Raw genomic sequence first — 26,942 nt, 5'->3', positions numbered from 1 at the left:
GAAGGCACTCAAAAGTTTGGTGTTGGCTACCTTAAGTTAGAGATGCTTGTGAGACTGCCAAGAGTGGATGAGGAGCATGTAGAGGTAATAGGGTTCCAAAGCTCAGAGAGGTCATTGTGAGTGCTAGCAGTATTTAGGAGGGATTTGGCACTGTGCCTGAACGAGGCAGGTCTAACTAGCAGGCATTTAACTCATTTTCCCAGTGTGCCTGAACGAGGCAGGTCTAAATAGCAGGCATTTAACTCATTTTCCCTATAAGAGAAATCTACATGAGGTTTTTGATCAGCTTGAATATGTTGTATTTACAGAGCTGTAACAAAATAGTCAAATGCCTATTATATTGTTAGTTTAGTTACACATACATATTTTAAAGTAATGTAAATAGAGAGATTTTTTTCCCGTTATTTCGTGATAGTTTTATTCAAATGCTTCATGTAAATCTTTGACATCAATGTTCTCATCATCACAGACTTCCCTTCTGATCACGTAACACTGTTTTACAGAGTACATTATCTTCATTTTGGTCTGAGCAGTGTGACATACAGCACTTCTCCAGAAATTTAACTGTAAGCCACAAGTATCTTTTCATGTAACTTTAATAACGTTAACTAAGTTGGCTTTTTCTCATTTATCCTGAATATATATGTTCATGGTTGCCTTGTGATAAATTGTATAGCTCTGTTTTCAACAATGTCCACCATTTATAATGGTGAGGTTGTGCCCCCAACACAATAATTACTAAATCTCTATTAAATTCTTTCGTATCACTTAAAAAAAATTTGTCAGGTGACTCCTATAAGCTTTGAAAATAAGCATTGATTGGTGTTTTTCAGCCTAATGTCTTTTCCAAACAGTTCTGTGCCAGTCATTGATCATCTTCTTTTTAATGGAACCTTAGTATATCTTCACTGAGCAGTGTTTCTTAAAGCATAGTCTTCCTCTTGAAAATCATATAATATGGCAGTTTCTTCTCATCCCACTATACATAGATCATTGTAGTTATTTCTTATTGTCTTAAAGATAACGGCTTGCTTTTTTTCCCCCCACCTCTATGCAGTCAAAAAAGAAAAAAAAGTTAATTGGGGGAATGGTTTATAATATGTAAGGATAATTGTTGTATAAACTTTAATTTTAAAATAACTTAGTGAACTTCCATTATGAACTTTTATCCTTTTATTTCCTTGCCCAGTATTTGTCAAGGGAACTAGATTTATTAATACATACACTGTTCCATGACCACGAAGAGATTAACTGTGTAGAAAGGATTTATTTAAGTGACAGAAATATTTCCAGCCTAGGTCCTGGAAAATAGAGAGGGGAAAAACCTGATTTTAGTGTAAATGTCACCACTTTTATAACTTCCGGTGTGGTAGGAATTCTGGAATAAGACCAATAAATCAAGGCTTTTTTCGTTTTTCTTTTAGTAAACTGCTGTTCTTTGCTTAATATTGTTAATATAAGCAGAAAAGTATAATTTACAGAATATTTTATTTGATTGTGGCTTTTAGTGCTTAAAAACTTATTTTCTTAAATTACCTTAACTTCATTGACCCTCTGACTTAGGAGTTAATGATGTGAGTGGGTTCAGATATTATTAGGTGCAGTGTACAAATAGTATAATTGTTGTCTGGTTAGAGCAGAGAAAATTTTAAAGTGACTGAAGTTCTGATTTCTTTCTTGGGCTTGCTACTATGAAAAACTTAAATCATCAATTTTTGATTATAAAACTGTTCAGAAAAAATAACTGAAAATTTGGTGTTTCTGCATTCATGTTTTCCTCCAAGGCCCAAGGGAATGAAGATGTGATGCAAATGTGTAAATCCATCACTTACAGAGAAGTTATTTAAGGCACAGGCTCTATGATGATGGATCAGTTCATCTAAAAACAGGAAGTGTAAAATGCTTACTAGAAAAATACTAATAAAAATTGGATAAGTGGAAAGAAGCTAGAGTCCTGTTCACATTTAACCTAATATTTATTGTTTAGGCTAACCAAATGAATATTAGAATATTTCTTTTATTTGTGCCTTTGGGATTAAAAATTTTGCACTATCTTTCTAGGGGCATTTTGTTTTCTGAACACCTGTGGTTGGGTTCATAGTGATACAAAAGGACAGAAATAATTATAAGCCAGCAGGATTTTTTAAATTGGGTGAAAAACACAAGAAAGATGGATTTTTTTTTCTTTAGTACATAGTTTTCAAAAGCAAGAAAAAATCACTCTGCGTGAAGTTTCTGCAATTCACATATTCTACAGATACCCAGAAAATGTCATACCTTTAGGAAATACTAAGTCAAGATTAAGAGCTGTAGTTTTACTCACGTGCATTTAACTGAAAAAGAAAAGTTTACTAAAAACTATGTGGAATTGTTTTAAATGATCAGATGGTCTTTACCCACTGAGTAAAATTTTTAATGCTCTCACCTACTTATTTAATGTTTGTGTATATATATAGAACATCACTTACCACATACTTGAAGAACAAAACAAGCAGATGTTTTAAAAGGCCAGTCTTCTTTCTGTAGCGTAGTTGTACCTCTGGTCTGTGCAAATAAATTAATGTATCAGCCAAGTATGTAAAATAAGAAAAGGAAAAGTGTGATAGGTAAAAAGGAAGATTACTAATACTTCTTGCCCTTCAGTTTTACTTTTATTCTCTCCTTTCATCCTTGATGTTAAACTTACCTTGCATTTTCTAAGATGAATGTTTCAGATGTAGATTCCAGCACAACCACCTCCTGTTCTATTTTCTGCCTAATGTCAGGTGTAGACTAATCAATTGTAATATGTTATCTACAACTTAGTTACCTATACTTGTAATTTAAAAAAGAAATAAGTAAAAATAATATTGTTTAAACAAAACAAAGGAGGGCAGTTTTCGAGCTTTGGGGATCATAAATTCCTATGATTATTTATTGTGTGTTCACATGATGCATAATGTTACCCTAAGGGACATAAAGAAATAAACGTAACACATGGGCTCTGCTACATGTTACTTAACCATCTTAGGGAGAGCAGGCATGCAGGCATGAAAAATTAAAGGACATAAGAAGAAAGTAGTAAAAAAGGTGCCACATGAGTGGCACACCAAATGAGTAGTGCAGAGGTTTTATGCTATTGGAAATTCAAAGGACAGAGCGCTCAATTACAGTGAGGTAAAGAGTGGTCAGGGAAGACTTCGTGAAGAAAATGTGAATTATACATTGAATAGAAAAAAGGAGGGAGAACATTGTGAGGAGCAGGAAGGGAGTAAGCAGTTATTGGAGTCAGGAACTTCTGTATTCAGGAGGTGATGACTTAATGCCTGAAAGCAGTGAAAGGAAGAATAGTTCAATACCACTTTGGAAAGGTGGTTTTAGTAGAGCTTGCTGAGGTTCTCGATAGGCCTTGAAAGTTCTTAAATTAAGGAGAAAGAAAAGAAGGCACCCATTTGCCTCCTTGAAGCCCTCAATAATAAGGAAATGAATAGAATCAGTTGGGTCCCCTTTAGCATTGTGAAATGAAAATACTTAACGTAAATACTTAAACGTAATGAAAAAGTTCCGTCCTTAAAACAAATGGTGACAGGTGGTGAAAAGTGGATACTGTACAATAACGTGGAACGGAAGAGATCGTGGGGCACATGAAATGAACCACCACCAACCACACCAAAGGCCAGTCTTCATCCAAAGAAGGTGATGTTGTTGTATATGGTGAAATTGGGAGTCCTCTAATTTGGGCTCTTTCCAGAAAACCAAACAATTCCAACAAGTACTGCTCCTAATTAGACCAACTGAAAGCAGCAGTCGACGAAAAGCGTCCGAATTTGTCAACAGAAAACGCATAATCTTCCATCAGGATAACGCAAGACTGCGTGTTTCTTTGATGACCAGGCAAAAACCGTTACAGCTTGGCTGGGAAGTTCTGATTCATTCATCTTATTCACCAGACATTGCACTTTCAGATTTCCATTTATTTCAGTCTTTACAAAATCCTCTTAATGGAAAAAATTTCAATTCTCTGGAAGACTGTAAAAGGCACCTGGAACAGTTCTTTGCTCACAAAGATAAAAAGTTTTGGGATTATGGAATTACGAAGTTACCTGAAAACTGGCAGAAGGTAGTGGAACAAAACAGTGAATACGTTGTTCCATAAAGTTCTTGGTGAAAATGAACAATGGTCTTTTATTTTTACTTAAAACCTGAAGGAACTTTTTGGCCAACCCAATAAGTCAGAAACCTGTAAAATTGAGAAAGTCAGTTATTCAGGATATCATAACCTGATTTAAACCAAAAAAGGAACATCTCTTTTGTTGCTTCATTTCTTTGTCCTTTAGTTTCTAAGTTCCCTGAGGTGGCCATCTTTTTTATCCCAAGGGCTTATCAGGATATCTAACATGTTTTGTGAGCTCATAAAATGTCGACTAAAGTGAATGAAGTTGACCATGGTGACCTATACACCAGGAAGAATTGGCCTAGGTAATATGACCACTTACTCTAAACACTTCTTTCTTCGTGAGTTAATTGGTATCCTGGTATATATCCACCTCTTATTAATACTTAGTAAGCCAGTCTTCTGAAGTCTGCTCATGGGAGTATACCAAGATAAACTTCTGGCTGGAATAATCAGTAATCAGTGTTTTGTTTTTTCTCTAAGCTCCTGAATGTTGTTTTTTCTACCGTGCTGTAGAAAACTGTGGGTTCCATATCCATGGATACAGAGGGCCTACCGTACTACACCATTTTATAGTATAAGGGACTTGAGCATCCATGGTTATTGAGGGACCATTGTATAGATTAGCATGGAGTTTGGCTATCTCTTTCAGAGATACTAGATTGCTGTGCCCTAGTTAATGTGAACTGCCACTTCATGGTAAGCACTGATTTTGGAGAATTAAGAGTTGAGTGAGATTAAAATTGCATGGTTTTCTCTGGCTACCTTTACTTCTCCCACATTATACCACACACCAGATTTGAATGGATGTACACAAGAAGACTACTGTTAGGAGATGATACACTGAGAATTCTTATAAAGTAGTACTTGTAACTCCAGTATGTAATACATATAAAAGAAAAAACTGAGCTTTTTTCATAAAAAAAAAGTATAATACCTAGTTCCTGACTTGTTGTATTTAAAGAAATAATGTATATAAGATTATCAAAGTACAATGACTTTTCTCCTTCCCTTTGTTCCTCCAAACCTATTGCTATTTCATTCCTGGTTTCCAGCTCTCTTTTGATTGTTTCCATTTTAGATGTCTAATTACATTTTAAAGCATGTAATTCAGAAAGATTGTATATTACAAAAAACAAGATTTATTCTTAATTTATAAAGTACAGGGTTGAAAGTATTGTGTGGATAAAAATGGAAACAAATGCTTAATATTCAAAAAGAATCATAAAGAATACTGTCTATAAAAATTTTATTTTAAAGGCTTCTTCTTAAATGTAACATTTACACATTTTTGTAATACTTTTAAAAGGAGGAAAAGAATTTATAACTTCTTAATGCTTGTTTTCTTTAAACATCTGTATGCCAGGAAAGTACAAGCCTCTTTTAGCTTTTTGTGACCTGTATTATTTTGAGGTACTTTTCCCAAACTGCTTAATGAGTGGTATTTGAGTTGCATCCTTCTGAGTGTTTTTTAAAATTGAATACTCTGAAGATAATTTTTGTTTAATTTCTCCTTTTATTGATCCCAAAATGTGGCATAGAATCTCCTTTTCCACTCTTTTTCTTCAGTCTGTCTCCTTTTCTAGAGTCAACTCTTTTCATTCAAAGCCAGATTACACACCTTTCTACTCTGTGCCATAGTCATTTTCCACTTTTCTGAACTTGAAGTCCAAGCCTCACCCCCTCTGGCACTTACTAAGTACCCCAGGGTAAGCATGGTTTCCCCCGTCTACTGGAATTAATCCCCCCTTTTCCCCCCACTTTCCCCCAGGCTAGATCTCTGCCTCTTGTGTCCTTTTCTGTGCAGCATGGGTGACATTTCAGTGAAAAAAATGACTGACTGAGGTTGCCTCACCTCCCTTCTTCACCCCTACAAGACAGTCATCTAAGCCTCTCACTTGGTAGAGCTAGAAATTTCAGGTGGAGACGGGAGGGAAGGAGGAGTGTGAATCACAGTGATGACATGACTGACTTCTCCTCCAAGCCTGAATAAGCATGGGCCAGGACAATAGTCTTTCTTCCTGACTAGCATGTGCAGGTAGAGCAGAGATTGGACCTATATCTTCTGGCCTGTGTCCAGTCTGCTTCTGTGAGTATCCTTATCTCTTCTTTAGTTTGATTTTAACACTCCTTTTTGTCAATCATTCACTAATACTGTCTTTTGGCTTTCTGTAAACCTCAGGTTCCTGAGCCTATTAGATTTCTCTCAGAACTTTTCAAGCTTCATTCTGGTTCTAGCAGTGTCATCTAAATAATCCGATCATTTATGAGAAAGGGGTGAAGTTACTGCCTTTGGCAAGAATTGTGCAGTCAAAAGTTTACCTTATCCATGCTGCAGTTTATCACAATCTATTCTGAGCCTTCAAGGCTCATTCTGTAAATGTTCATCTCTGAATTGAGGCCCAGTGCTGTAGAACTGTATCATTTTCTAATTATGGCAAAGATTATAACTTCTTACCATCTCCTCAGAAACATGTGTGACCATGCTGGTAGCCCCAGCATTGATCAATATGATAATTTGAAGTAAAACCTGTAAACAAATGAGCTGGTTGTCAAATTATACCTTTTTAAAATCTCTCTCTCCCCTACACTCCCTTATAATTAACATTCACACACATAGTAGAACATGGTCACACGTGGGTTGTCAGATACCTGTTAGGAAAATTCATAATCATTTTGAGAAAATACACAGTACTCAGAAATTCCATTGATTTCTTGGGAAATTTCTAGCCCTAGAAGGTGTGGGGTTGATCTTGGAGGTGATCTGAGCAGAGAAGGCAGCTGCCTGAGTGGATCGTCCCTAAATAATATTGACATAAAGGCCTGGTAAAGAGCCTTGGAAGCTATAGAATACAGGGCTTTTGTCTTTTTCAACTAATTGAGATCAGTTGTTGATAGCTATCCAGAATGCTGCTCTGTTAAAAAGGAATGTCAGGCCCTGCCTGCCTTAGCTTGCTATGATGGATTAGTGGTGATTACTCTGCAGTGGGAAGGGAAAATGGCTGTATTCCCCGCCATGTATCTGCCATCCCCGAGTCCAATCTTCACTTTACAGACAAGAAGACCAACACCTAGAGAAATGACACAGAGTGGCTGAACTTTTTAGTGCACAATCTTGGTTTCTAATGCTTTTTAAAAATCATTTTCTTTAATACGACTTTTAAAAATTTGACATATAGGTAATTTCAGCTATACAGCAAAGTGATTCAGTTATATATATGTATATACACATATATATACACACACATATATATTCTTTTTCAGATTCTTTTCCATTATAGGTTATTACAAGATATTGAATATAGTTCCCTGTGCTGTACCGTAGGTCCTTGTTGTTTATCTATTTTATATGTAGTCATGTGTATCTGTTAATCCCAAATCCCTAATTTATCCTTACCCCCCTTTCCCCTTTGGTACCCATAAGTTTGTTTTCTATGTCTGTGAGTCTGTTTCTGTTCTGTAAAGTTCCTTTGTATCATTTTTTAGATTCCACATATTAAGTGATATCATGTAATATTTGTCTTTCTCTGTTTACCCTACTTCACATAGTATGACAGTCTCCAGGTCCATCCATGTTGCTGCAGATAGCATTATTTCATTCTCTTTTATGGCTAAGTAATATTCCATTGAATATATATGTACCACATCTTCTTTATCCATTCATCTGCAGATGAACATTTAGGTTGTTTCTGTGTCTTGGCTATTGTGAATAATGTTGCTCTGAACATTAGGGTGCACATATTTTTTTGGATTAGAGTTTTCATCTTTTCTGGATATATGCCCAGGAGTGGGAATCCTGGGTCATATGGTAGCTCTGTTTTTAGTTTTTTAAGGAAGCTCCATACTGCTCTCCATAATGGTGGTACCAACTTACATTCCCACCAACAGTGTAGGAGGGTTCCCTTTTCTCCACACCCTCTCCAGCATTTATTGTTTGTAGCTTTTTTGATGACGGCCATTCTGACTGATGTGAGATGATACCTCATTGTAGTTTTGATCTGTATTTCTCTAATAATTATGATATCGAGCAGCTTTTGATGTGCCTGTTGGCTCCAATACCTTTTTCTAAGGTGTTTTTCACTAAACCAGATAAGGCAGACTGTATGTGTGTTTCTTTCTTGAGAGATTTTTAAAATTCTTATGCGAAGGATATATAGTGATATCAAAAATATATACTCTTGCAGTAGGTTGTTACATACACATTAAAATGCAACCGAATGATAACAACTATTGGTTATTTTGCCCATCTGGTGATTTAATTCTCTAAAACCTGATCACACTTGAAAGTACAGACAGAAGGTTTTGACTTTACAAAGGTGGGAACATGACCCAAACAATGTTGACTTTGGGAACTACTTTACTGAACATTTTAAAACTTAATTATGCATGTTAATGCAGTATGAGAAACACGGTGTGTCCCTTGCAGGAATGATACTGTTAGTTCCCTGGAGATGAGTTATAATTTATTCAGTTATTTTTAGCATAATTTTATGTGCCAGTAAATGGTTATATACTTCTACTTTTTAAAAGTTAGGCTTATTAAGGTATAGTTCACATACAGTAAAACCTCTTTTAAGCATCCACTTCTGGCAAATGTACACAGTGTATAACACTTCCACACTCAAGATACAGAACATAACGATCACCCCCAAAAGTTCCCTTGTGTCCCTTTGCCTGGCAACCACTGATTAAATAATTTTGCCTTTCCAGAAAGTCACATAAATGGAGTCATACAATATATAGCATTTCAAATCTTTTATTTTTCTCAGTGTAATGTTTTTGGGATTTATTCAAGTTGTTGCATGTATCTGTAGTTTGTTCCCTTTTATTGCTGATTATTCCATTGGATAAATGTCCCACAGTTTATCCATTTGTTAGTTGGTAGACATTAGGATCTTCGCAGTTTTGGATTATGAGTAAAAGTACCATAAATATTTACATACAGATCTGCGAATACTTGTTTTGGTCTTGGGTAAATACCCAGGAATGGGATTGCTTAGTTGTGTGGAGTGTTAACTTATAAACTGCCACTGTGTTTTCCAAAATGGATGTGTCATTTTTTATTCTTACTGGCAATGTATGAGAGATCCTGTTGTTTTTCACCCTTGCCAGCACTTGGTATTGTCAGTCTTCTTAATTTTACTTATTAAAATCTCATTACCGGGAATTCCCTGGCAGTCCAGTGGTTAGGACTCGGCACTTTCACTGCAAGGGCCCGGGTTCAGTCCCTGGTCGGGGAACCAAGATCTCGAGCAAGCCGAATGGTGCAGCCAAAAAAAAAAATGTTTTTTTACAGTTTTAATTTGCATTTCTCTGATGACGAATGATATTGAGCATTTTTTCAAGTGATCATATGCCATCTGTATTATCTTCTTTGGTGAAGTATCTGTTCAAATTTTTGTCCATTTTTAAATTGAGTTATTTGTCATCTGAGTTTTCAATGCCAAGTTCTTCATCAGATTTATGTCTTTTTCCTCAGGAGTAGAGACTTTTGATATTCAAAATTTTGTACCTTTATTCTTTTAGTTATGACATTAACACAAGACTATTACAATAAATTAAAGAATTAAAGCATCTCTTTCCCATCTGATCTACCCACCTAAGTATTTAAGCATACTGGTAATCTAGTGAAAGCAAATTTTACTGTAATACGCAAAGTACAATTTCTGCTTTAAGAAATTTATTTTGAAAGTTTCTTTTGTACTTTCAGACTAAAATTTCTCTTCATGTTCAAGAGGATAATTAAGAGGAAAAAAAAAGAATTACCTGCTGAAATACTTCATTTTAACCTGTTTTGCTCTTCTTTTATTCTAGTGTTATCCAAGATAAATTCTGTGGGATCATAAACATCTCAGTGGAGGGCCTACATGATGTCATGACAGAAGATCCTGAAACAGGAACTTATAAAGAGTAGGTGGATCATTTAATTAATTGCACTTGGACTTGGGGAGTAATTAATTATATCCTGCATTATTTTTGTTTACTATAACCATATAAGCATGGTATGGCAACTTTTAAATTTTGTCTTTATAAAAGAAAAATATTTTTGTTACTTTGCTTATAATATTGTTTGATCTTGAGATAAGCTTAGTTTTGTTATAGTGAAATTCTCAATTGGACTTCTTTGGTCTAATCATCATTTTATGATTTGACATTAGGTTTTTAAAAAAATTCCCAGTGTATTTTAACATGTAAATTCCTCTTTTAAGATATCTTGGATAGTATGTTCTTTTTTTCCACTAACAATGTTCCCCTGCCCTTCAGGGGAGTTATGGAGAAAGGGGAATGGATTAGCATCTTATATTTGTATTTGACTGGTTGAAGCATCACTGGCACCTTTAAGATATTAGAGGGTCATATGGTACTTGACTAGTTCCAAAAGAGAGTAGTTAAAATTACAGTTGATTATTGAACAACGTGGGGGTTAGGGACACCAACCCTCTGCACAGTTGAAACTCCACGTATAACTTTACAGTTGACCCTCTCTGTGTCTGCGATTCCACATTTATGGATTCAGCCAACCACAGATTGTGTAGTACTGTAATATGTGTAGCACTGAAATACGAATTTATTGAAAAAAATCTACCCATGTTCAAATCCGTGTTGCTCAAGGGTCAACTGTGTATTCTTTGGGAGATTAGTTAAAATTGTGTTATCAGGAATGCTGATAATCTCACATTTATATAACTATTAATGTGAAAAAAATTTTTTATCACTATATCCTGTTATTTATAATAGTAGAATTATCATATCTTTCTTAATATTACTATTAATTTAAGGCATGTTTCATATAATGATAAGCAAGGCTTCATGAGATTCCATACTGCTTGACTTCTCCTCAGTAATGTACTTAGCCCATTTTCCTTGCTTTTTATAAAACCATCTATAGCAAATGGGAAAGATTGCCATTCGAATCATACTTTGTTGAAAAATATGGAAAGTAGATATATGTAGTTGAATCTTATTAAACATGTATAAACAAAATGTTTCTGGCGTGTAACTTAGCTTTCAGGAACATAGGAGTTCAGATGAAGTGGAAACCTCAAACTTTTGTGATTACAAACCCAAAATAACAAACTGTTTTATGTGTGTAGGCAATTTTTAAAAAGTTAATGTAGGGGGCTACCCTGGTGGCGCAATGGTTGAGAGTCCGCCTGCCGATGCAGGGGACACGGGTTCGTGCCCCGGTCCGGGAAGATCCCACATGCTGCGGAGTGGCTGGGCCCATGAGCCATGGCCACTGAGCCTGCGCGTCCGGAGCCTGTGCTCTGCAATAGGAGAGGCCACAACAGTGAGCGGCCCGCGTACTGCAAAAAAAAAAAAAAAAAAAAAGTTAATGTAGGGATTATGGCACATGACTATAAATATTGTGTTTACATACATAATATATGACAAAGTTTACAACTGTTTGTGAAATATTTAGGATATATTCAAATGTTCCCTGTCTTCTTTGGAGTATATAATTTAGTTAGGGGGAGGGCGTGTCTAATAATAGCACCGTGAAAACACTAGTAATGTGTAAAGACAGCGATATATGTTTTGAACAAAGCACACAAAACAGTAGAATTCCAGATTGTGGTTTAATAGAATGTCAGAGAAAGAAAAGGCATAGTGTGTTAACTGGAAGCGCTGAGAGTCAGGAAGTTGTTAGAAATAAAGTTTAGAAATTATCTAGTGTAGTTTCATTATTTAAAAGATAGGTTACAGAAGCTCAGAAAAGTACAGTGACACAGCAAATTAGTGGAAGAGTCAAGACTAAGAATCAAGGTCTTTTGGCTCTATATGCCACACTCAGCCATGAGGGAAGTTTTGGTTTGTAAAAGGAAAATGTTGGATGTAAGCACAACAAACTGACTGGGAGACCATATCTGGTCTCCCAGATCTGGGAGGTGCATATATCTGTTTGAATTAGTGTTTTTCTTCAGATAAATACCCAAAAGTGGAATTGCTGATTTATGTAGTAGTCCTGTTTTTGATTTTTGGAGGAGCTTCCATACTATTTTCCATAGTGGCTGCAGCAATTTACATTTCTACCAATAATGCACAAGGGTTCCCTTTTCTCCATAATCCTTGCCAACATTTGTTACTTCTTGTCTTTTTGAGGATAGCCATTCTAACAGGTGTGAGGTGATATCTCATTGTGTTTTTGATTTCCATCTCCCTAATGATTGGTGATGTTGAGGTCTTTCATATGTCTGTTGGCCATCTGTTATGTCTTATTTGGAAAAATGTCTGTGCAGACTCTCTGCCTGTTTTTTAATCAGATTGTTTCATTTTTTTGGTATTGAATTGAATTAGATTTTTATATATTTTGGATATTAACCCCTTATCAAATACATGATTTACAAATATTTTCTCTCATTCAGTAAGTTGCCTTTTCATTTTTTTGAATGATTTCCTTTTGGTTTGTTGTAGTCCCACTTGTTTGTTTTTGTTGCCTTTGCTTTTGGAGCAGATCCAAAAAATCATCACCGAGACCAATGTCAAGGAGCTAACCACTTATGTTGTTTTCTAGGAGTTTTATTGTTTCAGGTCTTAAGTTCAAGTCTTTGGTTCATTTTGAGTTAATTTTTGTGTATGGTGTATGGCCTAGTTTCATCTTTTTGCAGTTCTTTATATGTTTGTATTTTAGTTAGTAGAGTTCTTATTTTATTAAACCAGGAAAATATATTAATGACACCTGTAATTTGCTTTCTGCTTGTCTTTGGTTAGAGTGGCTTCCCTTTTTTTCCTTAAATTATACATTGTTTTTAGGCACCAAGGGAGATGAGATTGACAACCTATTGCCAAAATTTGGGAAGTAATAAGGAAGAAAGGATTTAGCCAGCATTTCAGGAAGCTTAGAGGCACTAAAATTTATTTGAAAAAGCCTCATAAATTGTTTTTTATGGTTAGAGAGTATAAAACATACCAGCCATCAAGGATATAGCTTTTTTTTAAACAAAAATAAAATTTAGGCTTATATAAGCATTTTTCTCCCTTCACTTGATGCATTAACCCACCAGATAGCTCTTCAGAATGGAATAGAGGATATCAGAAGAAGCCTTGGTTCCTTGACTCTAAATTATCCCCTGTATATTATCCTAACTTATGTTGGTCTCAGTGACCTCCTTGGTGTCTCTCTCTCTCCAATTTTACCCTTTTGATCCATTCTGCTCCATGTCTTAAAATTAAAAGCCCAGTTTCTTATAAAGTTGATGGGACAGTATTCTTTGCTGATCCTCAGTTTACATTATTAGCCTTGTCTCTTCCTCCCTAGATTCTTCCTTCTTCCCCAAATGTGCCATTTCCTTTTATATACATGGCTTGACTCAACATTTCTTCTTCTTGGCATGTCACACCCTTAGCTTTGCCCTTCTTCGCAAATACCTGCCTCTAAGATTCCTTTCCATGCTCTCAGGAAGAACTCATCGCATCCTTCTCTGTTCCTTTGTGGCACTTTGTCTATACTGCTAATATACAACCTTTAGTTAGTTGCTTGTTTTCATTCTAGAGGATTTGAGTCAGTGAATAAGAAATGCTCATGCTCATTATGATTGAAAACTATTAACACAGGATTGAAGGAATTTAAACAAGGTTGAATGGCGAAACATGTGGCATCTACATGTAAAACAGCCCTGATCTTGCTAAATACCAGGGCAAAGAGAAACATTAGGAATTACCTCGTTCCTATTCTCATGTAGAGGGAAGTAGGTGTATCAAGAGAGGGAGACTGTTTCTTGGCCTGAGCCCAGAAATGAATTTTTGATAAGATACTTATATAAAGGACTGTAAAAGGAGTTTCAGCTGCAAGTAAGAGAAACCCTGAGTCAGCTGTCTTTAACAATAAAAAAATTTGTTATCCCTTACAACAAAACAACTGCAGGTAAGAGGCTCTAGGATTAGCTACTTGTGATCTCACAATATCTTTAAAGACCAGGTTCTTTCTACTCCATCCCCTCAGCACATTAACTTCATATGCAGACTACTTTCTCTAATCGTCAGAAAGTACTTCTAGGCATTACAGTTCATGACAGTGACAGTGCCAGCCAAGTAATCTTCTTTTTCCTTATGTCTTTTTAACATCATAGGACACTTTTCTAGAAGTGTCTAGAAGGACACTTTTCATCAGACTTCCCTTCATGTCTAATTGGCTAGAATTTCTTAAACATGCTCCTGTTGAAAGCAGTCATTAACTAAGCGAATAGGATTGCCATGATTGCTTACTGAGCCACTGGCACCTGGGGCTCAGATCACCTTTTTCTGAAGCATATGGTGACATGGAAGAGGAGGATAACCGACAAGTTCAGGGCTCTGTTAGGAAGGAGGGCGATTATGTAGGCAACCTAAGTGTCCACTGCAGAGACCAATGGAATAATGTCAGTCCTAGTTTTATTATAACCTTAAGAAGTGGGTTTGGGGCTTCCCTGGTGGCACAGTGTTTGAGAGTCCGCCTGCCGATGCAGGGGATACGGGTTCGTGCCCCGGTCCGGGAGGATCCCACGTGCCGTGGAGCGGCTGGGCCCATGAGCCATGACCGCTGAGCCTGTGCGTCTGGAGCCTGTGCTCCGCAATGGGAGAGGCCACAACAGTGAGAGGCCCGCGTACCGCAAAAAAAAAAAAAAAAGAAGTGGGTTTGTATAGATGAAATGAAAGGTGTACCTTTAAACCAGAAGTAATTTAAAAGATTTCATGTTGCATGCTAACACTGTTAGTTGTGTTTGGCTGGTTGGAGTTTCTTGTTGGGAAAGATTCTGAGTTAGCAGACTAGAGTGCCTGGATGTATTCAGTGGATGAGAGTAGGATGTGAGGGGTGGCTGCCTATGCTCACATGTTAATTGTCCCTATTTTAAACTGTTGTTATTATTATTTTGTTACTATTACTACATTCACAATGCACACATTTTAGCTTACTAGAATTCTATTAATTCTCACCATGCTTTTTATGTAAAACGTGATTCCCTATCTTTAATCTTTGTTAACAAAATGAGATTTGACATCTATTTATGTATGTATTTATTTATTTATGGCTTTTGTCGGGTCTTAGTTGCGGCACGGGAGCGCTTCATTGCGGCACGTGGGCTCCTCTCTCATTGTGGTGCCTGGGCTGCAGAGTACGCAGCTCAGTAGTTGTGGTGCATGGGCTCTCTAGTTGTGGCGCACGGGCACTTGGGCTTAGTTGGATCTTACTTCCCCGACCAGGGATCGAACCCACATCCCCTGCCTTGGAAGGCAGGTTCTTAACTATTGGACCACCAGGGAAGTCCCCAAGATTTGACTTTTAATTGGAAATTTTCTTGCAGTAGAGAATTTCAGCTTTGGGCTTTTCAATTCAATTTTTTTTGTTGTTTTTTTCCACTTTCTACCTTTCAGAGACCCAAATGAATGCAATTTGCAGAATTGCAAAGTAAAAATATCCTGCTCTTTGGGGAAAAAGTGTGTATATTTATATCCAGAATATACTTTATTATTAGTGTGATAAATCTTTTAACTTAGGGAAGGGAAGAGAGTTTTTTACTATACAAGTAAGTTGACAGATTTTGGAATGTAGTGAAGGGATTTGATGCAGTACAAAGCATACTTCCAAGGAGATCCAGATCTACTGCAGTTAAAATTCAAGTCTGCAGCAGACTTAAAATAGCTTAAGTGAAGGAACTCCATCTTATTTCAGTTCTAAAATACAAACTGGGATCCAGACTTTTTCTAAACATTTTACTTTATTAACTTAAATACCTTTTGGGTTGAGATAATAATGTCATAATTTTCCAACTTTGTGCCAGAGTTCCTTGGCCAACTAGTTGTGCTGTATCATTTTATAGTTGACCTTGAACAACTTGGGGATTGAGGCACCCACCCTCTTTGAATTTGAAAACCCAAGTATACCTTATAGTTGGCCATCATACCCACAGTTCCTCTGGTTCCACGTCCTTGGATTCAACCAACGAGGGATCGTGTAGTACTGTAGTATTTACTATAGAAAATAATCTGTGTATAACTGGACCCCTGCAGTTCAAACCCATGTTGTTGAAGAGTCAACTGTACATCATGGTGGACGAAAGCATTGCAGTTCCAAGAGGTTAAAGCCATGAAGTGAGTTAGCGACTGAGCTCTTGCTGTTTTTCAGGGCTTCTGATTTCCAGTTTAAGGTTCTTACTGTTTGATCCCACCAGGTGTACTGACTCATCAGAGACAGTTGTTCCAAAAATTATTTTTTTAATGGTGGGGGATTAAGGATAAAAGGACATTCATGTCCCCTGCAAGAGTGAGCCTGATCAGGTTTCTGGTGTCAGCGTTTGTCTTTAACCCTGAATCAAAAGTTATTTACACGGCTGAGTCAGGAAGTGTCCTTCTCCTGTACTTGCCACAAAACATAAGAGAAACCAAGCTTTCTTTGCCACAGTTTATTGGTTAAGAACCTATGACTCTGATAAATTACTGAACTCTATTCTAAATTAGGAACAGTGACATTTGTTCTATCTACTTGATACACTAGACAATATTCATATCTTGTCTCCCTGGAACCAATGTTGACTGAATAGGAAGCTATATTTCTATTATCTCTGCTAATGGTGAAGAGCAGTAGCTCAGATAATCAAAATAAAATGATTTATAACTGTCCTGCTGGTACAAGTGCTATCAGGGACAGGTTCCTCATAGCATAGTAATGTAATTTGGAGCACAAAGTAGATTGTTACATAATGAATAGTGTTTTAATGATGTTACTATTTAAATTACTGTTACTGTTATGAAACATAAATAATTAGACATATGAAGATTAGTGGAAAACAAGTATTAATTTTAAGTGTTTGTAAGTATCATTTTTTTAGTATCATTTTTTAGAAAGATATAAAAGGTATACCTTGCTTTGTCAAGTGATTTATGCTTCAAAAGTTGCCTATAAATAAATTTCTTACAATTTATTACCTAAATACTGAAGCAAAATGCTCTAAATTTTTTTTGGTGTGACCCTTTTAAAAGTGAGATATCTTTTCATAATTAAACTTTTTAATTATACATCTAATTTATCTAGCTATTCTCACGTATTGGTACATAGAAGCATTATTGTTCTCAGTATTTTGAGGTTTGTTTTTAGTATGTTATAGACTTTTTAAAATTTATTTAAAACATTTTTTTTTAAACTGCAGCTGTATGTTAATGTCTCATCTTGAAGAACCAAAAGTAACAGAAGATGAAGAGCCACCCACAGAACAGGATAAGAGGAAAAAGATGGTAAGTTACAAAAGTAGCTTCTAAAATCTGGGAAAACCATATAATGTCATTATATTCTGGAAGTATCAAAATATGTGGTGGTCCATTCTTCCTTCCTTCCATCCATCCATCCATCCATCCATCCATCCATCCATCCATCCATTCGCCTGACCCTGTTGCAGAATTAATGTAACATAACTGAGTTTTGAAATTTGGGGTATGCTCCTAAAACAGATAAATTGCATTCATAATACAGGAAGTTGAGTTTAACTTTTGATCTGAAATAATTGTTTCTTGTCTTAACAGAGGGTTTACTCCTTTACTTACAGGAACGATGTGACCCTCAAACCTTATTTAAATTGTAATGCTAATTCTTCTATTTTGAGATTTATTGAAATTTCTTTATTCCCTATTTCATGGATCTTATAATGATTTTTTTCTGAAATACATTACAAGCCTTTATAAGAATGCCTTTAACTGCTAAATTGTTTTGAAAACCATAACTCTCACTACAGGAGTCTGATAAGAAGAAGGAACAAAAAATAGGAAACATCTAAAATATCTTACCTCTAAAATTATTTATGATCATAAATTTTTAAATACTGTGACACGTGAATATAAAACAGTTACATAAATAAACTTTTTCTCCTTTTTCTCTTGGAATCTGCTCTAGTCTCCTGACCTCACCAGTTATTAACTTCACTGTACTTTCTGTCCTCATTCACAATTGAGAAAAACAACACTCTCTACCTCAAAAATAGAATAAATAAATTAATGTATCAAATGGTCATGAGATAGATAATGCTGAACACCTAATAATTACTTTGTAAGTGTTGGCTATCATTAGTCTACTCATGATATTCGCTCCTTGAATTATCCCACATTAATCCTCAAGGGCTTCATCCTAGGTGTATAGCTAATGCTGCATGGCTCTGACAGCCTTCTTTTAAACTGTGTTTGAGTTTAATCCATTTTACTTTGTTTTTATGCTAGATGTCATTTCCCTATCACTAGTGTAGAGGAAAGGACAATATCCAAGAGTTCATAAAACCTGAATTCTAGTCCTGTTTGTGTTGTTAATTATGACGTTGAGGAAGTCACCTTGTCTCATGAGAGTCATTTCCTCATCTGAGAAATGAGGGGGAAATTGGATTAGCAAATTCCAAGGCCTATAAGCTAAAAAATTATTTGATTATTTTTTTTAAAGCTCTTAATACTATTCCTTTCTTTCCCCACTATCTGTGTCCTAGTGAAGTTTTCAATTGTGAATATACCTCTGGAAATATTTCTCCCATGAAATGAGACTGCTAAGCAGTATCCTAAATACATGGAAAATGTATTTTCTTCACTTAGAATAATGATAACCTTTTGGTAGAACATAACAATTTGTCTTTCCCCCTCTTTCACCTCTACTTTTTTAAGCCTTGAATATATCATTGGTGTTATAGAAAAATATGATAGCATTTTTCTTAATAATGTTCTGAACTTATAAATGAATAATAGGTATTCTGCTTCCTTTCAGATCAGCTTTTTGTACACTTAGTAACACGGTTAGTCTGGTAGATCTTCCCTTTGCAAATTGATTCACCCAGGTCTTTTCTTCATTACATGTAGAATCCTTAGTAACATCATAGAGTAGTAATTTTAATTCTAACTTTATTTTGAAGGTAAGTGCAGTACTATCTCAGAGAGCAGTGTAAGAACATAGTTTTCGAAATAACCCTTAAAGTTCTTTGATTCAGTTTTGTGATCATAAATTTTATTTGAGAACTCATTATTTTATCATTGTTCTATTTTAGGTAGTATTGATTTATAGAACAACTTTTATTTTTTAAAATGGCTGATTTTATTTGAAATTAGTTGTCACAGTAGCTATTTGATGTAGATTTATATTGTCATCTCTATTAAGATTTCCAGTGCCTTAGCCATAAGGCTTTTAGTCTTATGCTGATAAATACCACAGTGTTTATGATTAGTGCTGAGATTATGTATCTTAGCCTTGAATAAATATAATTATGAATACAGTGCTAATTTTTCAGTAACTTTTCAATAACAAACAAGGTTAGTTTCACTGTATCTTCAGGGTTACATGAATAAATTCTGTACTTTCTTTCTGTAATTATATCATCATTCTTGTACTGTGATGTCTTTAACATTAGAAATTTTTTGAGAATTAACTAAATGTGTCTTGGTTGTAGTTTCAAAGGGAAGTGTTTGCTGGTAGATAATTATGAATTATTATTCAAAAGAAAAACCAATCTAGCATCAAAGAGTTTTTTCATTTTAAAATGAAATTTTTTATTTACTCGGAAGAAAAAGTGTAGCTGCTTGATTCCAAGATTACATAGTTGAAAGTCTGATTTACTGACTGTCATTGTTGTCTTAAAGTAGTCCCTAAAATGTGGCATCTTCATTTCAGTAGCTGCTTTGGTAGAGTGAAGCAGCAGTGATTATAATTCAGAAAGGTGGATGATTAGTATTATATCAAATGTGCCAAATGATTTTCCATAAGTTTATGAGAATTCTCTATATTTCATCTTAAATAAGGATGAAATTTCTGTTCAGGAAAGCTATTAAGCTGTCCAGACTTTTGATTGTGTGCTTTTTTATCCAGCTCTTCTCTGTTCTGTCTGTTTGGGGGGAACTAATTCTGAGAAGATTGAACGTGGCTTAAGCGTTTCACTTCATTTCTAAGTTTCCTCTCAGTCTAGTATACTCCAGTAGTAGAATGGTAATTTCATGACCTCTTCTATAAAGAATTTAGCTAACACCTTAACATTTTAAGTTCCTTATAATTTCTTTTTTTGTGAAATGTGACATACTAGGCATTTATAGGTTGAAACTTCTCAAATTTAAGTTTGTTTGTTTTTTTTTTTCTTTTTGCGGTATGCGGGCCTCTCACTGTTGTGGCCTCTCCCGTTGCGGAGCACAGGCTCCGGACGCGCAGGCCCAGCGGCCATGGCTCACGGGCCCAGCCGCTCCGCGGCATATGGGATCCTCCCAGACCGGGGCACGAACCCGTATCCCCTGCATCGGCAGGCGGACTCTCAACCACTGCGCCACCAGGGAGGCCCTCAAATTTAAGTTTTTGAGCATATTAATGCTTTCTGGCAATGTTTTGGTACCTGCTAAGGAAGCATTATTAATGAAACATTTGATATAATAAGTAAAGCTGTGTTGATCATGCTTTCCTGTTAAAGTTTAAGCCCTAGAAATATTTTGATAACCTGTTTCTGTAAATAATAATCTAGTTTTATACATACTTAAGAGATGCTTTAATTGATAACGGGGTATAAATAAGTTGAACATTATTAAAACTACACTAGCTTCTCGCTCACTTGTGCTAGTAGAAGCAGTAGCACAAATAAAGGTCTATCTACACATCATTCATACGGTCTTCTGCTTTTGCTGTAGTACAGCTAAACAAATTGATGATATGTTAGGTTGGGTTGCATTTTATTTGATAAATTCATGACCAGATCCTAAGTCTTGTGGCAAATATAATAAAGCCTGAGCATGCCTTGCATTTTGCCTTCGAGTGAGTATTGTCTCCTGTGCTACTATTGCCAAATACAGCGCTGGGTCAGGGAGGGACAAGTGCTGCATTGTGGGAGTGGAACTTGTCTGAAAATCATAGCCTTCAGGTACCTGATATTTCTCTTTCTGAGAGCAGATAGATGGCCTCTTCCTCCACTTCTGCCTCTGTTTCCCTCCCCTTTCTCCCTCTCCCTTCAGCTTCCTTCCTTCTCATCAACTCTCCCTGAAAACTTATTTGCGTAACTATGAAATACAGCAGTTTTCCTCAGACTTTTACTTACATTTGGAATATAGAATACATTGTTGGAGGGAAAGTTACCTTATTATCAGTTGCAAATATTCCACAATGTTGTTTTGTAAACTTTTAGTTCAAATATACTGTCAGCAGGGTGCACTATAGTGGTGGTTTGGGGTGGGACATTGTAAACTCTCCCTGAACAGGTTTTTTTTTTTTTTAAGGTTGTTACATAATATTTATTTATTTATTTAAAAAATATCTTTATTGGAGTATAATTGCTTTACAAGGGTGTCTTAGTTTCTGCTTTATAACAAAATGAATCATCTATACATATACATATATCCCCATATCCCCTCCCTCTTGTGTCTCCCTCCCACCCTCCCCATTCCACCCCTCTAGGTGGTCACAAAGGACCGAGCTGATCTCCCTGTGCTATGCAGCTGCTTCCCACTAGCTATCTGTTTTACATTTGGTAGTATATATAAGTCCATGCCACTCTCTCACTTCGTCCCAGCTCACCCTTCCCCCTCCCCGTGTCCTCAAGTCCATTCTCTAAGTCTGCGTCTTTATTCCTGTCCTGCCCCTAGGCCTGAACAGTTTTGATCACTGAGAACCAGTAAGATTATTCTTTTGCCTGTTCCCATTTACCTCTAAAAAACTCAGCAGAACTAGTAGAAAGACAAAATTGTATTTGTCACTAATAAGGTACTGTCTCCTTGTTAATTCAATATCAGTATTTTGAAATGCATGTTAAAAAGACTTTTTTATTTTACAAATAATATGAGATTAATCCATTATCTTATTATTGGTGGTTTCTGAACTGCCTTTTGAGAATCCTTACCCTATAACATTGAGTAATCAAGGTAAATTATACAATTGTTGAAAATACTCTTTAGTATTCAACTTGCATGAAATGTCACGCTGGTTATGAATTTAGAGCTTTTCGCTTTTCCTCAGCTTGCCCAGTTCTGTTACATTTTTCCCCTCTATTTCTCATGCTAAATCTTGAAATTATCCTAATTTGGAACTAATCTCATCCAAAATCCTGAACTCTGACATTTCTCTCTCATCACAACATCTTCTTCTTCCTCACTAACTATTCTTTTCTCCTGGTAAATCTGTTTTGTACCTTTATCTGGAGCCCCATAATTCATCCTTGTTTTCATAATCACTTTCTCAGCTCTTAACCTAGATTTTCTTGTTTTTCTGCTGTTTTTAACTTTGGACAAACCATATCCTTTGCCTCCCTGCTTTAGACCTACTACATTTCTGGGCCTGGGAATCAAGCATACATATTTCTTTAAAGGGGCACATATTATTTTGATGTACAACCAGGGTTGAGAACCACTGCAATAAGAATTTAACTCGTTAATCTTTACAGACCTCTGTAGTATGATTCCAGCCAACCTTTTGAGCCTTGTCTTCCTTTTTCCCCATGCTGTCTCCTAAACCAGATAACTTATCTCCGTTCATATCTATGTTTTCTTGTCTTTGTTATGGAGTTCATACTAGTCCTTCCATCTGGAGTAGCCCCTTTATCCTCCTTCTCTCCACTCAGCTTACTCTTTTGCCATTTTTCTCATGAGGTACTCTCTCTTCTCACTGATCACCTTTCCTACCCATACCCAGTTACAGAAATGATCTCGCCCTCTGCTAGACTTACGTAGCAACTTTTCTGTATGTTTTGACTGCCTTTATCACCTGCATTTTAAAAAAGATATTGGAGATCAGAATATGAAAGATAATGATCCCTGAGAAACAAAAAACAAACACTGTGAGCCCCCTGATTGCCACATATTACTGCCTTCAGTTTCCAGGGAGTGGCCTAGGGAGCCCAGTGATCTCTCTGATTTGAGGAGAGGAAGCTGGAAATCTGAGGACACCAGAGTGTCTCAGGTTACCAGAGAAGAGGAAGCTGCTCACATAGAATTTTGGGGATCTTCAGTGGGTCCCCTCTTAGTCTTCACCTGAGTACTGATTAGCACATACAAGTGCAGAAGTTACCCAAGTCCAGAGAAAGAACCTCCAGAATGGATTGTTACAAGAACAATACTCAGAGCTGACACAGAGCAGGGAGTAGTCCCTCATGTCAGAGTGGAAATCTCAGAATTCACAGAGTATTAGGTAGAGGACTCAGAATTGTATTACCTCGGCAGTGGAGCAAAATTAGCCCTAGATTAGGTATTGCTCTGATAATGCCAAACAGAGCTTAAAAGAAAATCTGACCTACCTAAGGAGACAAAGGACCTGTACTCTGAAAACTGTAAAGACCCTGGTGAAAGAAATAAAAAATGACACAAATGGAAAGATTTACTGTGTTCTTGGACTGGAAGAATCAATATTGTCAGAATGACTATACTAGCTGAGGGAATCAGGCTCCTTGACTTCGGACTATACTACAAAGCTACAGTAATCAAAACAGTATGTCATTGCCACAAAAACAGAAATATAGATCAATGGAACAGGATAGAAAGCCCAGAGATAAACCCACACACCTATGGTCAATTAATCTATAACAGAGGAGGCAAGAATGTACAATGGAGAAAGACAGTCTCTTCAATAAGTGTTGCTGGGAAAACTGGACAGCTACATGTAAAAGAATGAAATTGGGGCTTCCCTCGTGGCACAGTGGTTAAGAATCCACCTGCCAATGCAGGGGACACAGGTTCGAGCCCTGGTCCGGGAAGATCCCACATGCTGCGGAGCAACTAAGTCCGTGTGCCACAACTACTGAGCCTGTGCTCTAGAGCCTATGAGCCACAACTACTGAGCCCATGTGCCACAACTACTGAAGCCCACGCACCTAGAGCCCGTGCTCTGTAACAAGAGAAGCCACCGCACTGCAACAAAGAGTAGCCCCCACTCACCACAACTAGAGAAAACCTGTATGCAGCAACGAAGACCCAGTGCAGCCAAAAATTAATAAATAAAATTAATAAATTAAAAAAAAAGAAAGAATGAAATTAGACCAGTCTCCAACACCACACACAAAAATAAACTCAAAATGGATCAAAGACCTAAATGTAAGACTGGATACTATAAAACTCCCAGAGGAAAACATAGGCAGAACACTCTTTGACATAAAACACAGCAATATCTTTTTGGATCCACCTCCTAGCGTAATGGAAAAAGACACATTATATAGAGAGGGAAAGAGATAAGGACAGTGGCAAACTTGTCATTGGAAACAGTGCAGGCAAGCCAGTAGCAGAGAAGCATTTTTAAAGTATTGAAAGAAAAAAATCGTTTCTCTTATTTTCACATTACTAAAATAATCTTTTGATACAACTTTTTACTACTGAAAATAAAAATTGTTTTATTTAATCCCTGCTTAATTTGTAAAATTTTCAAATTTTGATAACAATGAAAGATATCCCATTTTCTGATTTTTCTTTATTCAACAAGAATATGAAATATTTACAGGCTGTTTATGTAACCTATAACAGTATCATAGATGGCCCCTGAAAATCTATTATACTAATTGTCAGATTTTTCTCATTTATCATACTACTGGATATTCTTTATGCTACTGCTTGAATGAAACTATAGAAATATAGGCTTGAATGCTTTTTAATCATTAACATAGAAGTACTCACATTTGTTACTTTATGGCCTGCCATCTGATTCTTTTTTTTCCCTTCAGAATTGCTGAGATGTTTTCATTTTTTTCTTCAGTCTTTGATACATAGTGATCTATAAAGTCTGTAGATAGATAATAGGAAAAAGCCATTCAGAAGCTGGTTTGTTAACAAGAAAATCAGATCTAAATTGTTCATTACGAATGTTTTTATTGATATCTAATTTTAAAAAGCATTATAAATAGGTAAAATTTGTCTTTGTTCCTTTGCCTCCTAGAAAGCTTTAAAACTCAATTCTTAAACTTTAATATTAAAGAACAGTTTGAAAAATAGTGACTATAAATGATGGCTTCTGATTTTGCAAGTAAAGCAGTTGTACTGGTTAAATTTTTATATTGCTTGCTTGCTGTCACTTATTTTTGGTTGTCACTTAACATATTTTCACCATTCTGATTCTCTTAAGGCCCAATTTGTTAAAATTGTGTGTAAATCCTCCCAGTCCACCATTCTCTTAAAAGTAGTTCTCTGTTGACTCTTAGTCAGGTACCAAATAATTCTACCTGCTGCAGTTACACAGCTGCTTCTCTTGACCTCCACACAGTGGCAATAGAGTAGCATCTTCAAAATGAACTATTTTTCTTTTGTATTCATTCCATATGCATTTTTGAATGCTCACCATGTACAAAGCATTGATCTTTATAATCAGTATTTTCTCTGCTAGCATGTTTATCTACCCACAGAACCTATTTTCTTGTGTATGTTGGTAAATAATACATACATATTCTTTAAAAGTATTCAATGCCATTAGCTTATTACAAAGCCAGTTGCTTAAAATGGGAGGATCTACTTGTCTTTATCTATGCTTTGCTTAGATTCTACCTATAAGTTTGACTGACTGCTATACTGCTGTTAATATATCCTTATCTTCATTTCTAGGTGATGCTAAAACGTAAGAAAGGTTATCCTAGGTATATTTTTTATATACCTAAGGCCAGCTATATAAAAAATACTAAATATTTCAAAGTTGGATCGAACAAAACTTTCTGTACCAAGTGAGACTTCAAAATCAATGTTAAACTTACCCCATATCTTGAAATATGCTATTGCAGTGGTTAATTCAGCTCTTACAAACTGTGGAATTGCAAGTAACATTAAACCATCCAAGAGGATAGGAAATAATGACTTGAATAATCCAACTGAGATGTAATAAAGGCACAAATTGATAACCAGGCATCCTCCTGAGATAGCAGTTTTTCCCTGTGGCGGAGCTAAAATGTTAATCAAAAAATAGTCTGAGATCAAGAGGTTAAGGTCTTTCACAGTAGGCTACATCATAGTAATCAAAAGACACTAGAAAAGAAAATTCTATTGAAAATGCTCTTGGAACTAAATAAAGTGATGGCTTCTAAGTTTTTGCTTTTAGTTGAGATCTCAGATTATTTCCTTGCTGACATCAGTATTGTTCTTGAGTATTAAAAAAATAGGCAGCCTCATTATTCATTATTTACTTGAATTGTTACTGAAAACCTTAATCAGGAAGAGTTCAGTAATTTGCCACTGTTCACTTGGAGACTTTGGCAATGTGGTATTGACTCAATATAAATAAAGTCTTCATATTTTTAGATGAAGAATATGGCCTGGTTTGGGAGAACTTAGGTAACATTCCAGTGAACTTTAGACTGTCTTCTTGATGGGTTTTCCTACTCTCTTCCGGCTTTCCTCTTCTGCTTCTTTCTTTTTCTCAATAAATTAGCAGTATGCTAATTGTGTTTTTATAAGGAGCCTATCTTTTGAGGAAAGGGAAATTTAAGAAGCCTTTTCAAAGAATTGTTCTACGTAAGGAAGTTCCTATTTTGAAGACTTTTTTTAAATTATAAAAGTAACCTATACTAATTTAAAAAATCGCAAAATCATTGTATGATGTGGAATACCCTTTCCCCAAGGCAACCTTTACTAACATTATATGTATCTTTCCAAACATTTAGTTTACATATATAAACATCTATATGTAGTTCACAAATTAGAAACACTAAACATTCTGTTTTGCTGCTTGATTCCTCTTAAATGTAGTAAATGCATGAGCATATTTCCTGTACATAAATTTAGATTTGCATTATTTCTTCTAATAGCTGCACATGATGACATTCCATTGAATGGATCTCCATCCCATGCATCTCTTGTGCAGCAGTTCTCAAAGTGTAGCCCACAGATAACAAGGGGTTCCCCAAACCCTTTCAACGGTATTATT

General features: G+C 35.9%; 1 protein-coding gene across 2 annotated transcripts in view; it reads left to right on the top strand.

The window, feature by feature from the left end:
• Positions 1-26,942, top strand: part of IPO11 (importin 11) — a 204,142-nt gene that overhangs the window by 158,835 nt on the left and 18,365 nt on the right. For both annotated transcript variants that reach the window (XM_082621272.1, XM_082621271.1), the window contains exons 28-29: positions 9,968-10,063; positions 17,278-17,362. In XM_082621272.1, the coding sequence (XP_082477398.1) occupies positions 9,968-10,063; positions 17,278-17,362 (181 nt within the window). The remainder of the gene's footprint in view (positions 1-9,967; positions 10,064-17,277; positions 17,363-26,942) is intronic.

This window comes from Mesoplodon mirus (genome assembly GCF_964341445.2).
Source record: "Mesoplodon mirus genome assembly, chromosome: 5".
Taxonomy (NCBI): domain Eukaryota; kingdom Metazoa; phylum Chordata; class Mammalia; order Artiodactyla; family Ziphiidae; genus Mesoplodon; species Mesoplodon mirus.
The sequence above is the reverse complement of the archived record's forward strand: the minus strand, read 5'-3'. Positions and strand labels throughout refer to the sequence as shown.